Source organism: Juglans regia, chromosome 7, assembly GCF_001411555.2.
Source record: "Juglans regia cultivar Chandler chromosome 7, Walnut 2.0, whole genome shotgun sequence".
Classification (NCBI taxonomy): domain Eukaryota; kingdom Viridiplantae; phylum Streptophyta; class Magnoliopsida; order Fagales; family Juglandaceae; genus Juglans; species Juglans regia.
The window spans coordinates 46,695,277-46,711,806 of NC_049907.1; the positions used below are offsets into that span (position 1 = coordinate 46,695,277).

At 31.6% G+C, this 16,530-nt stretch overlaps 1 protein-coding gene across 1 annotated transcript; it reads left to right on the forward strand.

Moving 5' to 3' along the window:
• Positions 1 to 11,448: 11,448 nt before the first annotated feature.
• On the forward strand, positions 11,449 to 15,836 carry LOC109005440 (calcineurin subunit B-like). The gene is made up of 7 exons (XM_035692198.1): positions 11,449 to 11,686; positions 11,913 to 11,991; positions 12,084 to 12,208; positions 12,337 to 12,433; positions 13,310 to 13,419; positions 14,792 to 14,866; positions 15,579 to 15,836. Exons 2-7 carry the CDS (start codon positions 11,922 to 11,924, stop codon positions 15,627 to 15,629), a joined length of 528 nt encoding a protein of 175 aa, XP_035548091.1. The 5' UTR covers positions 11,449 to 11,686; positions 11,913 to 11,921; the 3' UTR covers positions 15,630 to 15,836.
• The last annotated feature ends 694 nt before the right edge of the window (positions 15,837 to 16,530 follow it).

The window sequence follows — 16,530 nt, forward strand, 5'->3', positions numbered from 1 at the left end:
ATTTTGAAAGACTAAGAAGTCCAAGTAAGCGAAGTTTCTATACTAGATTTTACATAAAAATAAATAAAATGAACTGATGTTAATTTTTGAAAAAATATACATGTTTTGTTATGAAAAGAAATTTGAACCAACTTTAATTATTTGTTCTACATGAGTCATGAAATTCTGTATAATAATAAAGTACTTTCTATTATGACTGGTGTAGAGATGAGCAAAGTTTCGGCATTCTATTTCTGAACTATGCAAAAGAGCGAATATGAGAAATTGTGCATAAATTATATTTTTGTGATCTGATTATATTCTATTATGTTCTGAAAATGTTCTGTATTTTGATACGATATGATGTGATTTATGAAACTTCTAGTATGACATTCTGTTTCTGTTCCGTTCTGACCTTACCACGGGTGTAAAACTGTGGCCTCTGTTCGGGTTGGTATCAACTTTTCTGTTTCTGGTGCACCCACTTTGGAAATGAAGTGGTTTTCTGCATGGTCTTTCCTATGTGCACACTCGGGACTCCAAGAATAATAAAGGGAAGATTCATATTTTATTTATATTCGGTTGGTTGCCGAGGTTTGCACAACCCTACCACTGGGGTTAAACATAGAATTCTGTTATGATATGATGTTTCAGTTATGCTGTGCCAAAAAGATTTTGAATAAAAATATTTTTGAATTTTTGCTTTGATATTTTTGATAATATGTTCTGATTCTACATTCTGAAAATAAAAATATTTTTTTTGTATTCTAAACTATGTAAGTGCTCGTGTTTGCATATTAGTATATGTTCTCTGCTTACTGAGTTGTTGATAACTCACCCCTTATATCTACAATATTTTTCAAATGATTATGATGATCTTACTGACAAGTAAGAGTGGGCTGTGTTAGAGAAATTGTGAAGTTCGTAAAAGAATAAGTACCTGAGGGTACAAGAATTTATTTTGAGAGTCTCCTTAATTGATTTATGATTTTATGTTATTTTTAGTATTGTAAGTCGTGGAAATTTTGAGACAGTGTAGAATTCTAATTTATTCTTTTAAAGTAGTTAATCAGTATCTTAATGGAGAAACATATATTTATAGTTTGAATAAATAAATTTTGTACTTTGATAAAATATTAGAGTGTATAAATATATTATGAAAGATGACATTATGTTATAAGAATTAACTCCCAAAACTTTTGAGTGCGAGGCGTTACAATAAATGAGCGAAGAAGATAATTGTGATAAATAAATAGAGTCTCTCTCTTCGCACATTAATGACATTTTAGTCCTGTCGTACTTGATATTCGCGAGAAAAGTTGAAGATTTTCAGTATTTTTGTTGTGTAAATTTTGGATAAAATGTATTTGTTCTAAGCTGACGTAACAATCTCTCCCGTTGTTTGAATTCATGACCTCCTCGTCGTCATGGTCCATATCGCACCGAAGGAGCGAGAACACCTCTCTCCCATCACAAAATTAATGAGATGTGTCCGAAGAAGATAGGCTTCTGCAACTCTTAACCAATGATCTCCAAAGAGAATCTCGAGTTTCTGGACAAAATTTGCCAGCAATTACTTATCATACAATAATCAAATTATGGAAAATGGAAACGATGTTTGTCTTCTAATGGATTGCTGAGTCAGATATCACGACCAACTTTCTGTTAGCTTGTCTTTAGCAAGACATTGAACTTTGTGATGTTGCTTTCCATCAAAACATTTGCTTGCTTGTTTTAGCTCAGCCACCAGCTTGAATAAGCCATGAGTTTCAAAACATTGCCAAGTCTCATCATATCCGACCTTGGTTTTATTAGTTTCAGCACATGGTCAGTTTTTTTTTTTTTTTTTTTTAAAAAAAGAGAAGGGGAGACGATCAACGTAACTATCCTCTTTAGATATGACCATAAAAATCCCTCACTATTGTAAAATATCTAATTTGAGCCATAATTACTGTTCAATACATGAGCAGTTGATGCGGAGGAAGCATTATAAAGCCAACATTTTCTTTTGTTTTGGGTTAAGCCAAAAAGGAACAGCTCTGAAGAGCACAAGAAGCATTTGGCCATTTGGATATGAGAAATGATACTTGCAGTCGTGAGTGTGCAGGCGTCGTGCAGTCACTTTGAAAAAAATAAATAAATATGGGATCCACATGACAAGAAATTAATTTTTTATAAGTAGACTCCATTCTTTTTTAAAACGACTGCACGACGTTTACGCATTCCACGACTGTATATAGCATTACTCTTTGGGTATATCACATCTTATCACTGAAAAGTGATGTTAGGCAATCTCTGCCACATTTGTAAAGAACGTGGCCAAAAGAATAAAAGACTTGGTATTTAAGAGCAATGCTACACAACCTCTCATCCTCCATATTTTTTAAAAAATTTTAATATTTTTTTAATATATTTTTTAATTTAATCTTTTTAAACTAATTCAATTTTTCTATTCATTATTCATATATTAAATATTTTATAAAAGAAAAAAATAATAAAAATTAAAAAAAAAATTGTGATGTGTGGAGGTTATGTGAATAGTAAGAGGTTGTGTAGATTTTTTTGGATATTTAATTAAGGCCTGATTTGTTTTCAAAATTTAAATTTAAAATTTAAAAAATTTTGAAAATCTTACATCTCATCATTATAATTTTTTAAAATTTTCACACAAAATAAAATAAATAATTTAACTTTTTTAAATTTCAAAATAAAAAATATTAAAATATATATTTTAATAATATTTTATTTTAATCTCATTTCATCTTTAAAAATAAACGAGACGAAGCCTGTATCTCACATTAACTACAAAAAACAAATGAAAAAAAAAAAAAAGAACAAATTTGTGTCTGAAGTGGTGTATTGTTTAGGCCTGTCTAGCTCATTAATTACAGGCTTATACCTCAGGCTACAAAACAGAGTCTAGTCCAACTTGAGCATGATCTACTGGATGAATTTAAACTGAACTTAGTCCAAAATCTATGATGCTGAGCTCCAACTACCATCTACTCAATCTAGCTGATTTTACTTTTTATCTCTAGTTCTAAATAAAGTTTCATTTGAATGTTAACAATATAAATAAGTTAAGATATGTATTTGAATGTATGAAATAAATTAAAATGAGTTTAATTTTTTTATGAGAAGTTGAAAAAATAATGATTTATATCAATAAATGATTTGAGATGAGTTGAGTTAATTTCAACAATCAAAAACATTATAAAGTCTCTTTTGAAGCACATACAATCACTTAGCCAAGGCAAGTTTAGCTCTTGAAGTCTGGACATAAGTTTCAATGAGTAATGTTAGGTACAAATCTTAGAACATTGGCAATGGTCTAACCAAATGTCAATGCAAATTCATAATTTGGCTATATTTGTCAAAAAGCTTTCACATTGGACTAGCCAATAATCTAAAGTTTAACATGTGAGCTACAGTAATTTTTGAGTGCTCTCCAAAGTTGGCGAGCTACTGTTCATAATACATCAGAGTATTTTATTATTTCATAATCTCTCCCCCTCTCTTTCCCTCGTTCTTTTCTCTTTCTTTAACCCGAAACCCACCCAGACATACCTGCATTGCTCTTCTTCAACCCGCAGTGTCCCCTTCTCTCAAGCGGTCGTCTGCGTTACCGTCGTCTTCCAGGCCAAATGAGTTGCTTACAATAGCAGTCATTGACCATATCAGCACCTCACTTTCGCAGCTCAGATTTGGCTCCACTCTCTATCTCTCCTCCTTCACAACTCAGATTTGGGTTTTTAGCTTCCGATGGAATGCGAATCAACGAAAATGTGGAAATTGGGCTATGTTCCTTCTAGCGATGGTGAACTTTTCACCATCAGGTCCCCTTTTTTTTTTCGAAATATCTCAATTAGTTTATATTGATGGTTTTTTTCCATTCTATCTGATGTTTACGTTTCTGGATTTTTCTTTTTCCTAATTGGTTGAAAACAGTTGTTTTGGTTCCTGATCTGTCTTACCCATTTACTTAAAACCCTAAGTCACATAATCGAAATTTTACTTATTGTTTGAATTGTGTTACATTGCTGCTGCTTGAATATTTTGTTACTGATTTGTTTGACTTCATATAAATGATGATTTGTTGAAGTACGAAGGGAATTCTCGAAACAAATGAAGAAATAATTTGGCTAATTGAAAGAACATGGGTGGAAATTGAGATATAATGCTTAGAAGACCACGAACCAATGAAGAAATAATCTTAAAGGGTGTAGATCTGCTGAAAATCTTTATACAACTATCTGTAGAAGAAATTAATATTTTTGCAATGACAATGTCCTCGTTACATCCTTTCAATGAAATTAATACCTGATGAAGTGATAAAAGTTCCATTTTTGGAACAAAAGTTATGAAGGTTATATAAGAGGGTGAGTATTATTTCCATGCTTAAGGCTTCGCATATTTAGATTTCTGCAACAGGGACATTTCTAGGTTGCTTTCTAGCAAGTACTTCTTTCGTTCTCAAGGTGATCACTAAAGTATTCATGTGTTTAGAAAAGCTTTTTTATCCACTTGTTTCTGTCACATTATAATCTTAACTTGATTTTGTGATCTTTATGAATCAGAGCCACAACATATCACCTGAGTGGGTAGCAATATTAGCTGTTGGTGGGGTGCTGGTAAAGTAACTATTCCATCTATATACATAGCATCTTTCTCTATTGGACTGGGAGCAGTCCCTTAAGTGATTATGTCTGAGGTAACTTTCTGCATTTTCAAAGTGCAACAAAGATTTCCGAAAATCTAGGTTGGAGAAGTCTCTCACATGGTTAAACAATACATGTCAATTTGATTGACTAGGTTGGAGGAATTTCTACCAATTCAGTTGGAAGAAAAAATTTCTATTCACAGTGAACATGTGTAAAGGCCATAGGGGCTGAAATGTGTTCTCTTGCAGATTTTCTCAATTCATGTGAAGGGAGCTGTTGGGAGCTTGGTGGTGTTGGTCAATTGGTTGGGTGCTTGGTATATACATGTATTAAAATAAATTTTATGCATGCTATCATTATTAAATACAAGTATTAAATTTTCTATACATGTTATTATTGGTATATACATGTATTAAATTAAATTTTATGCATGTTATTATTATTAAATACATGTATGAATTGTTTATTTTGGCTCTCATTATCATGCCATGTATATTTGTTTATCTAATATAGGACAAATGATTTGCATCAAAATTAAATAAAATATTGGTTACCCAAAGGTACAAGATTTTCTTAATTTTGGTAAAAAATCATTAAACTTCATAGTAATGTGGATAAAGCTGGAGTAAACAATTTGCATGTCAAGATTTACTCCCAAATGAGGGTCTTGATGACATTACTAGTTCATCCATTAAAGTAAAAGTTAGGGTGAACAATTTGTATGCCAGAGTTTACTCACAAAGGAGAATTCTGGTGATACAACTAGTTCATCCATATAATTTAAAGTTGGAGGGAATACTATGTATGTCAGAGTTTACTCCCAAAGGAGAATTATGGTGATACAGCTAGTTCATTTATATAATTTAAAGTTGGAGGGAACATTTTGTATGTTAGAGTTTACTCCCAAAGGAGAATTTTGATGATACAACTAGTTCATCCACATAATTTAATACTGGTGAGAATACTTTATGTATCAAGATCTACTCCCAAAAGAGGGTTTTGATGACACTATTAGATCATCTATAATTGATTAAATTCTGATTATTGTTTCTAAGTGTCGAACTCAAAACATTAATGTGATTAAAATGCTTTTCTTGCAGTAAGTATACAAATATTTTTATAATATTTTCTGTACGGAATTGACTTTAGTATAGATAAACATGAGCATGTCAAATTTATACTACGAGTTTTAGACCCTGATTTATCCTTTTTAAGTCTTAACATCAATTATTATTGAGAATAATTATAAGGGTCAGAAAAGTACAACATTTTAGAATATTTGATTAATTACTACATATTAAACTATATGAATTTCTTAGTTTTGTACATAATGGTTTACTTCAGAGGCATTATTATTTCATTGAAGTAATGAAATATGAAAAAGTTGATAGTATGATTGTTAGCTAAATACAAATTTATTTTGCTAATTTGTATGAAAAATAATTTGTATTTTTTGGGAAATGAAGGAAATGATGGTGATGAAAATATAATAATTGTGTCAATTGAAGTTTGAAAGAAACAATGACACATGAAGGTTTATGTGCTATAAGCATTAGACATGATTCGAAGGGAATGGTAAGTTTTTTTTTTGTATAAGTTTCAAATAAGATCTTATATATGTTAATAAGTTCTTTTAGATTGAACTTGAGTGCAAATGTTCAAATCAAGTTTCAAATGTATTTTGTCTGTATAAGTTTCAAATCAAGTTCTATAAATATTGATACTTATTTTAATGGTTGAACTCGAGCACAAATGTTCAAATTTTTAAATTGTTTCAAAATGTCATTTATGTTTGTTCCAATTTTTGTTCCAATAAAATTTTTATTTGTCATGCTTTCATATTAGCGTTTTTGTTTAAAGTTTTTACTCGTGAGGTATATATTGGAATCAAATAAAAAATTATTTGTGAAAACCTTTTACAATTTATGGCATAGAGTTTAAAACATAATTTATGACATAAAAGTTTGGAGAATATCTCCAAGAAGAGTTGTAGAGATTAGTAAATAAAATATTTTCCGCATTTAGATTTTCTAATCTTAAGATGTGTATTAATTTGTATAAAAGGAAAACAAATCAAAATATCAAGAAAAGATGGTACAAGGAATAAAAAGTTTATTGAAATAATGCATATAGACGCATGTAAATCTTTTCTCTATAATGTTTGATAGATATAAATATTTCATTACCTTCATATATGATTTTCATGATATGTATGTATCTATCTGCAACATGAGAAGTCTTAAACCATTAGAAATTCTTGAGGCACTTCTCATGGGGAGGAAATGCAGCTAGGTAGAAATGTGAAAATTATCGAATTAGATTGAAGTAGTGAGTGCCATAAAAAATATTATGAGTCAAGTTATAACCTTGACCTATTTTGTAACCATTTGAAAAGATGTGTAGTAAAATTATTAAAAACAATGATATATATATTAAATTGTATTCTCAGTAAGTAGTCTCAAAGACTTATTTTGATTTGTGGAACTTGATTTAAGGCTTATACATGTATGAATAGTCAATTTAAAATAAGGTTTTACAATCCAAATGAAAGAAAGTTGGATCGTATAATAGTTAATGGGTACATTATTAATTATTCATGAAGATCCAAATGATTTAAGTTGTATTGTCTCTATTCATCATTTTGATTTTGAGAAAATTGAAATGTCAGATTCCTTATGGTTGGCAAAATCAGTGGGAGTATAGAAACTAGAGATGTGATTGTTGTAAAGTGCACTTTTGTACTTCAAAAATGTTTATAATCCATTTTATGATTATCTTAATGATAACATGGATTAATAAGCAAATGATAATCTACCTCATCAGAGAAACACCACTGAATAATTGGCCATGGAGATATCATAACAAGTAACCTCATATGATCTTCTTGATTTGTTTTTTGGTTAGGTTGCATGGTGTATTTTCAAATTTTGAATTTGACATAACAATAAATGAAGGTTTGTATATGTTTTCACAAGTTATAGAAATAAGTGATTTTATAAAAAATCGATGCATAAAAGAGTGATTGAAATCCATGAATCAATGTAAAGTCTATAATTTCGTCTAAATTGTCTGAAATGTATAAAAATCGAATGTAAATGGGTGTTGGAGACAAAACCATGACTTTAAAAAGCAATATTAAATGATATAAAGTCGGACTTATAATCAAGGATTTCACTCATAAATGAGCATTGATCAGAAAGAGATTTCTATTAAACTTGAAAGAACTCATTAAGAATCACTATGGCATGAGTAACTCATTATGGTTTAGAGTTACATAAAAAAGATGTGAAAACAATTATAGAATGAAAGTCTGAAATCTACAAGAAACAAAAAAAAAAAAAAAAGATTAGTTAAAATAGGTAACAGATTTTTTGAAAAATTGGTATCTGAAATTTGATAATACTAATATTGTTTTAGAATTAAAAAAAATATTGTTAATGTATATACCCGTAAGTCAGTGAGAGTATATTTGTATTTATAGTCATACATGCATATGACTTTTAGTAAGTATGAATTATGGTTTGTAGTATGGTATTAAAGTTATATCTCTAAAGAACTTTAAAAGTGAAATTATGAACAAGACATCTTTTGTAATTGGGATTGAATTTAATATCAAAACGATGAGTGTTAAGATTGTCTCAGTATAGTTGCATAGAGTTTTGGAAGATTTTACATGAAGAGTTGTTGTTCAATAGATGCTTTAAAAATAAAATGTGACATGCTCAATATTTTACATTGTCCTTGAAATGATTAGGTTGTTAAGGAAATTTTGTATATGATTGTAGTAATAAATCTGATGATTGCACAAACATGTATAAGGTTGAAGGTCAGTTTTTCAGTTGACATTCTTGGTTGTTGCCAAAGTAACCCAATGATGTTTGACCCAAAAGCTATGAAAATAGTTAAATGTTATTTGTAAGAAATTAAAGACTATATTGTTACTTTAAGAAGAACTGATACTCTTAAGGTAACTGTATATTTAGACCCTATTTTGTGAAATTACTCTAATGATGAAAAATACAGTTATGGTTATGTATTTTGCTATCTAGTAGAGTTATTTTATGGAAAAGTATGAGGTAAATCTCTTACTGCTTCATGTGCAATAGGGACTGAGTTTGTGGTATGTTTTGAGGCCACAATATATGGTATCTGACTGGGAAAATTTATCTTAGAATTTGGAATTGTCGACTTATAGCCAAGCTGCTAAGAAAGTATTGTAAGAATTCCTCAGAATATTTTTCTTCAAATGATAAGTATTTAATGAAAATTTAAATACATAAGTGTTAAGGAGAAAATACAGAAAGAAATATGTCCATAACAATAGTGTGTTAATGATTATACTTTAAAAGACATGTTGAAAAGATGTGTCATATGCTTATACCCATGATGTGAACATGCTAAAGATATCATTAATATGCTGAGTATTTTGTTACTAGAAATTGAAAGATATCTATTATGATTGTTTTTGTTTTCTTATTTTTTCACTTTATATGTACATTAAATGGTATGGATAAATGATGACACGATAATGTCTACGATAGACATGAATTGGAACCTAAGGTATTACATTATTAGCCTTAATTATCCCAATTAAATATCGTGTTAAATTAAGTTACTGGTGTTATGATATATGGAAGGGAATTTGTTGATCATATAACAGAGGACCGCCATGACTCGCACTGGTAGCTAGTTTGACATTGATATTACGGAACTCATGAAATATATTTTGAGCTATAAAAGTTTCAGGAAATGAATTTGCACAATATGGTTAATTTCCTATAATAAACCCATGAATGAAAAATATTATTTTATGGGCGTATGAGCCAAGTGAGAGAATGTAAGAGTTTTATTTAAACTCAATGTCCAACACACCCATCTTGATAGAGTTTGAAATAGTTCAAAACTTATCAGTTAATAGATGAGTTATAATGAGATAATAAAACTTCTAAGATATAAGACTAACTTTATATCTCTAATCACAGTCAAACACAAAGTCTTAGATTTCTTGATGGTCAGAAGTCTATAAATAGCACTGAGGGGTTAAATGGTTCACATCTACAACATCAGAGTGCCTCTAGCCATCGAGAGACACTTAGGAGGCTAAGTTGTTAGGGTAATCATTCTCTCATAGTCAGATCAAATTATTCATCAAACAAATGGAAAAATGTACGTGTTTCATTATCATTATTTTATTATTGTGGATCATAAAAAATTAAAGATCTAATTATTAATGTTCATATTAAAATACTTAACAAGCGGCTGTTAGTACCTGCATGCAAGAGTGGCGTCGTGGATCTGTTGTGGTCGATGGTGGATTTGCCGTGATCGCTGTTGCGTGAAACTTGTTGTGCATGCATGCGGACGTGGGTTGCAAGTGCTCAGTTAGCAAAGGGGTGTAGGTGGGTTTCCCGTGAGGAAGAATTCAAATGAGGGAGGAGTGAAGGAAATCCGTGTGGCTGTAGTGTCACGTGAGCAGTGCACTGTCCTCAACGGTCTATTCTAATAGAATGGTGATGCACCGAAAAAGGAAACAAACCAACAAAAGGGTCATGAGTGTTTGACATGATGAAAAACTTAGTGGGATGGTGGTGGTTGAACTTGAACCGGGTATTACATTCACAATTGGAAGCTTAATGCTTCGTTTACTTCTTAAATTCATCTCAATTCATCTCAATTCATTATTATAATTTTTTTAAATTTCAATACAAAATATAATAAATAATTCAACTTTTTCAAATCTCAAAATAATAATAATATTAAAAAATAATATTCTAACAATATTTTATCATCTCAACTCAACTCAGTTCAACATCCAAATGCAGCCTTATCGCTTGACTGTATTTTTTTTATTTAATAGTTAAGAAAATGATAATTACTTAATTAGTTTTTTTTTTAATTATTTAAAAATTAATTGTAAGAAGAAAAAATAGATTTACACTTATCATAATGGAGGACACCATTTTGGATCCCCTGGCATTATCCTTGATCTTATTCGTCGATTGATTTAATAGCCATTTCGTTGAATTTAAACTAAATTCCAATTCGACGTGGGGCAATGAGAAAAATACAGCATCGAATCAGCCCTGCCCATGGAATTATATCGATAAATTCAAAACGGCATGGGCCCATTGGTAATGAGATCCAGGGAAATGTCAACTTATTTTAGGCAATTTTGTACCTCTTGCCTCTTGGTATCAAGCCCAAACTTTATTGCGTGGTGTGTGAATCTAGGCTTTTCATTGTCAAATGAGTAATGTTATTCTTTATTTCCTCATCATCTTATTATTATTTTATAATGTATTAATAGATAATTAAAAATTATTTATTATATTTTATTTATAAATTTATCATCTAATATCACATCATAAAATAATAAAAATATAATAAAAAAATAGATAATAAATAGATTTTTTCTCATCAAATAATTAGATTTTTTACATACATTTTTTTTATTAATTTCATGAGTAATATGACTATGATTTTGCATAATATGTCTCAATAAGTTATTCTTTTAGGTCCCCCAACGCATTTGCAGTCTTAGCTATGTAAATGTTGTGCCGTTTAAAAAAAATAGATAAATACAAGATTCATATAAAAAATTTATTTTTTTTAATAATAAAACTTACTTTTAAAAAAAAAAAATTGCGTGAAATTTATATATTCTAAAATTACATTTAACATTATTCAATTTTTAGCTAGCTGGTTATGTAATTAGACTAATTAGTACAGATGTCATGCCAATTTCTCAGTCATTCAGGACTTCTGTAGTTTTATAGTTTGCTTGTTTGAATGATCCGACCCTCATTTTTGTTCTTTTTAACAGATCTTTTGGCCCAGACCACCAAATACAGACATATTAACAGCGGAGGAAACCGTGACAGCAAACAGCACAGTACTGCGGAGACACGTGCGATCGATTGAACTCTTCCGTCGCGTCCTATGACCGAACAATGTCTGCACTTCAATGCGTCGATGATGACAACGTCTGCTAATCTCTATATCATCCTCTGCTCTCTAACCGTCCACGTAACAGCTCGAATTCTCAGGTTCCTTTATCCTTCTTTCTTTTTCTTTCCTTCCCGTGTTTTTTGGCTGAAATGAATACTTTACTTTGCCATATGGCTGTGATGAATTCACTTGAACGAAAGCTTTTCTTTCCGTATCATAGTTTCTCTACAATCAAACAGCAGTGTTCTTCCAACATTCTGGAGTGAAAATTTTGTGCACTTCTGATTTCTGAATTACAGTTTGTTTGGAATTTTTGTTATACAGTAAGATCCAATGGGGCAGGCTCCATCTATGCTAACGCAGTATGATATCGAGGAAGTGCAGGAACACTGCAATAATCTATGTGGGTTACCTTTATCCTTGTCTTTAATTCGTGGGTTTCTTTTATTTTGTTGTTTAGTTCTCTGTTTGAAGTGTTTTATCTGTGAAATGTAGTTTCTCAGCAAGAAATAGTCTCTTTATATCAAAGATTTTGCCAACTTGATCGGAATGCAAAGGGTTTTATCTCGGCTGACGAATTCTTATCGGTTCCTGAGTTTTCCATGAATCCGCTTTCTCAGGTAGTCTCCATCGGGATGTCTAAGAGAATACGTATTTGAGTCTTTGTGATGCCTAATTCTGTTGTTTCTTGGTGATGCATGATAAATTATATCTTAATTTGAGAGCTTGACTTGGTAATCATTTTCAGAGGCTGCTTAAGATGGTGGATGGCTTGAATTTCAAGGACTTCGTGGCTTTCTTGTCGGCCTTCAGTGCTAAAGCTACTATACAACATAAAATTGAGTGTAAGTGCTGATTACCTCATGATTTGTCATGATTATTCGTGCTTTTGATTCAATTTCATAAAAAGGGTATTTGATATTATAAGGATCGTATTAATTGCATGATAACTACATGTGAGAGCAATGCCTACGTTTATTCAGATGCATTATATATGTTGTTCCTTTTTGTTTGTAGCCTGTTTCAAGTATGGGATTGGAGAATTTGGATTTGGGAACAATTTCAAACGTTGTTATCTATCTTTCAACATCTAAAAAAGGGAAGGAGAGAAAAGCAGTATTTATTAGTTAGAGTAGTAAAAAAATCTCAACAAATAAACTTGAAAAGAGAGGCGGTTGTTTTTAGTCTAAATAGGTTTAGAATTTTGATGCTATAAAATTTTGTGAATTTTTTAAGAAGTGTGGCAATTCTTAATAGGAATGTCTAGTTAGGTCAATAAACCTGGTAATGAATGTACATTTAACAATAAAGTTATAAATTGTGTGGTACCTGATTTGAAAGCGTTTAAAGATCAGATTGAATTTTTTATTGCTAGCCAGGGATAAAAGAAAGGGCTAAATAGATTGAATAAAATTGTTTGGATAGCAGAAAATACTGTCTATGATTGAAGTTAACTAATTGAGCTGGTATAGTCATACATGAACAGCAGATGTCATTTAAGAAAGCACATTTTTTTTTCTTTATTATGTTTGATGTCACTTTGTTGTTGTCATCATTGTTATTCTATTAATTTTTTGTGCTTTCCTACTTTAAAAAAAAAACATGCTTTCTTATCATAAATTATATCTGATAGTTTTTCTAAGAAGTGACTGGTCTTGAACTGTGAAGGAGTGAAAATGTTTGGGTGTTATATTAATATTACTGGTTTTTTTATTGTCCAGTTATTTTCAGAGTATATGATTCAGACAGTAATGGAAAGGTGTCTTTCAATGACATATTAGAAGTGCTTCGGGATTTGTCAGGTTCATTCCTGTCTGATAAGCAACGAGAGGTATTAAAAAGGATGCAACATTATAAGTTTTGTTTCATCCTTTACTCATACCATAATGGATAAAGGTTGTTACACAGTGAGTTTTATGACATCATCACGAATATTAATATTTCTCTTGGTTTTTTGTTAGAAGTTAATTTCCAGATCACTTACCAAACCTTATCGTTGTTTGGTATGGTACATTGAACTAGGGGTGTGTGTGTGTGTGTCTCTCTCTCTCTCTCTCTGGGTGCACCTGTAGGTGGTTGCCTTGATGTGGGATACATCTGATCCTGTAAAGTTTTTGAGACAGATGGATAAAGTAGTGTTGCCTGATTTTCTACTATACCAATCTCGTGAAAACCCTTTTCTCTTAGCTTGATTTATGTGGATTGACATAATAGAGAACTGGATGAATAGCTCACAGTAAACTGGGTGATCTCATTTTTTGAGTTCGCATTCTGCATTGGGTATTAAGGAGACTTGTATCATACCAATAGCAATGGACGTTATCAGAACTGGTTTCAACACATTTCGAATCCTGTATACCCTTTTGTTGCTTTCAAACTAAAACCAAATTGTTTGCATATTTCACCATGCACAGTGTGTTCGTGGAGAGAGGAATTGCCTGGACAGAACACTATCTTATATTGGAAAATTTGGGGAAGAATGGAGGGTTGTCTCATTGATTGACACGATTGTCACTTTGATTAGTTGAATTGGTTAAGGTGTACAGAGAAGATAATCACAAAGATTGAAAATGTTAATGGATGGGGATTTTAATGCCAGATCAAAGACTAGTGGAACTGTTCCACTTCTTGCATTGAAACGGCTGCCTCTATTTTCTCCCCTATGGAGTCTAATATCAAATTGGCATTCTTTTTGATTTATGTCATTGATGAAATTGGGTGGTTCCTTGGAATCATTTCAGTCCTCTTAGATAAGAGAAATACTAGGTTTACAAAGAGAATAACAAAAATTAACCTTACAAACTGATGTGGTTGTATGTGATACATTAAATCTATTTACAAGAATAGAGCTTTACACTTTGATGTACCACATTAAGCCACGTAAGTTTGTAAAGTAGTTTTTTCTACTTCTTTTTGTAGGCATGGCAATTCTCTTTTGATAATAAGATACCTTTTGAAAAACCTGATGAAATCTTAGTATCTTACTTATTATCACCAGAAAAGAACACCTGCAATTCCTTCATGAAGGTAGTATTTTTTATATTGCTTCATTTTCCTCTTTCTTTCTAAATTCTAATGCTTACTGTTTTTGTTTGTGGCATAGCATCGCATGCTTGTCTGTACCCAAAAGTTTTTAATTTTGTATTTGGTTAGATTTTACTGAAGCCTAACATGACTTCCACACTCTGTTCTTTGGTTCACAGCAAGTATTGAGCCAAGTCTTGGCAGAAACGGGTTACACAGAGGAATCTTATTTAATGTTGGATGACTTCATTAAGGTACTTAATTCTTTCCATATATCTAGCAACAATTCAAACCTTGTAAAAGAAGGGTAGAAGAAAGTGGAGAGAAAAAGGGATAAATTGGAGTTTCATGATCCTGGGTACTGCTCACCGTATTTAATTGTCTTGTTAAAAACCAGTGAATCAGATAGATGCCCTGGCTTGGATCATTTGAAGTAACCCGTTGTTCACATGCAAAGGCACACTTTATCATCTTCAGCTTGACCATTTATAACCCTGGCTAACTTGCATTGATCCTGGGTACTGCTCGCCATATTTAATTTTCTTGTTAAAAACCAGTGAATCAGATAGATGCCCTGGCTTGGATCATTTGAAGTAACCCGTTGTTCACATGCAAAGGCACACTTTATCATCTTCAGCTTGACCATTTATAACCCTGGCTAACTTGCATTGATCCTGGGTACTGCTCGCCATATTTAATTTTCTTGTTAAAAACCAGTGAATCAGATAGATGCCCTGGCTTGGATCATTTGAAGTAACCCGTTGTTCACATGCAAAGGCACACTTTATCATCTTCAGCTTGACCATTTATAACCCTGGCTAACTTGCATTTAAAGAAACATCACTAAAGGAATGTATACCTTAAAAAACTGCCATGGATTTGCATGACTATGCTTGTTCTTTGGAGTTTGCATTACTTTCTTCTTCTTTTTCAATGTTTACCATCATTGCTTCACATCTGTTACAGGTTCTTGGCAGTTCTGGCTTAAAAATAGAGGTTGAAGTACCAGTTGACTAATACAGCCAGCCCCGCTATCTTCTGCCATGTAGTTCAAGACGAAATGTAAACTCAACTCTATCCTTGTAGAAAATTCATGTCAATTACACCTGTATTAATACATATTTTTGCTCACTACAAATGTTTGATCAATGAGAAATATAAAATAAACAAGCTGTGTAATTATTACTATAAAAAACAAAATGGTCGATCATTATTATTGCTTCATTCCAAAGATCTCGAGCCTGTTCTCAGGCTCTGAAATGCAAGCGTCTGGGTTTTTTCTAATTTCCTCAATTGAAAGCAATCTATGATTCACTAAATTCTGTTGGATAGTTGATTTGGTACATATTAATGAATGCAGCAAATTTAAGCTTTCGAATAAACGGTTTCTGATCAATTGAAAATGCCATTGGAAAATCTCTCTCTCTCTCTCTCTCTCTCTCTCTCTCTCTCTCTCTCTCTCATACCGCAAAGACTCGGCAGACATGGAGCCAAAATTTGCATATTAAAACCATCAAATTCAATATCCCATATCATATCCCTTCTCTCCAGAACCAAATGCTTTTAATTTACGGTTAGATCACGCTGAAACAGCCTTCCAATATCAATGCTAATTTAAAAAAAAAACAATAAGAAAATAACTACAATATCAATGCAGACAGATTTAAACGTAAAGACAGGGTCTATGAAAGTGCTCAGCAATTTCCTAGGACTCGCACTCTCTCACTGATGTCAAAGTTGGATTATGCAGTGAACGCTCAACAAACACACGAGCAAAGAAACTTGTTCTCCACATCTCTTGCCTTAAAATAACTTGATTTTCCATAGCCCCTCCTCTTTCTTTCAAGAAAACCAATGGTGGATAATCTGTAAGACTGCAACTTTTTCAGGCAAGCAACTGTCATTCACAATTACCAAT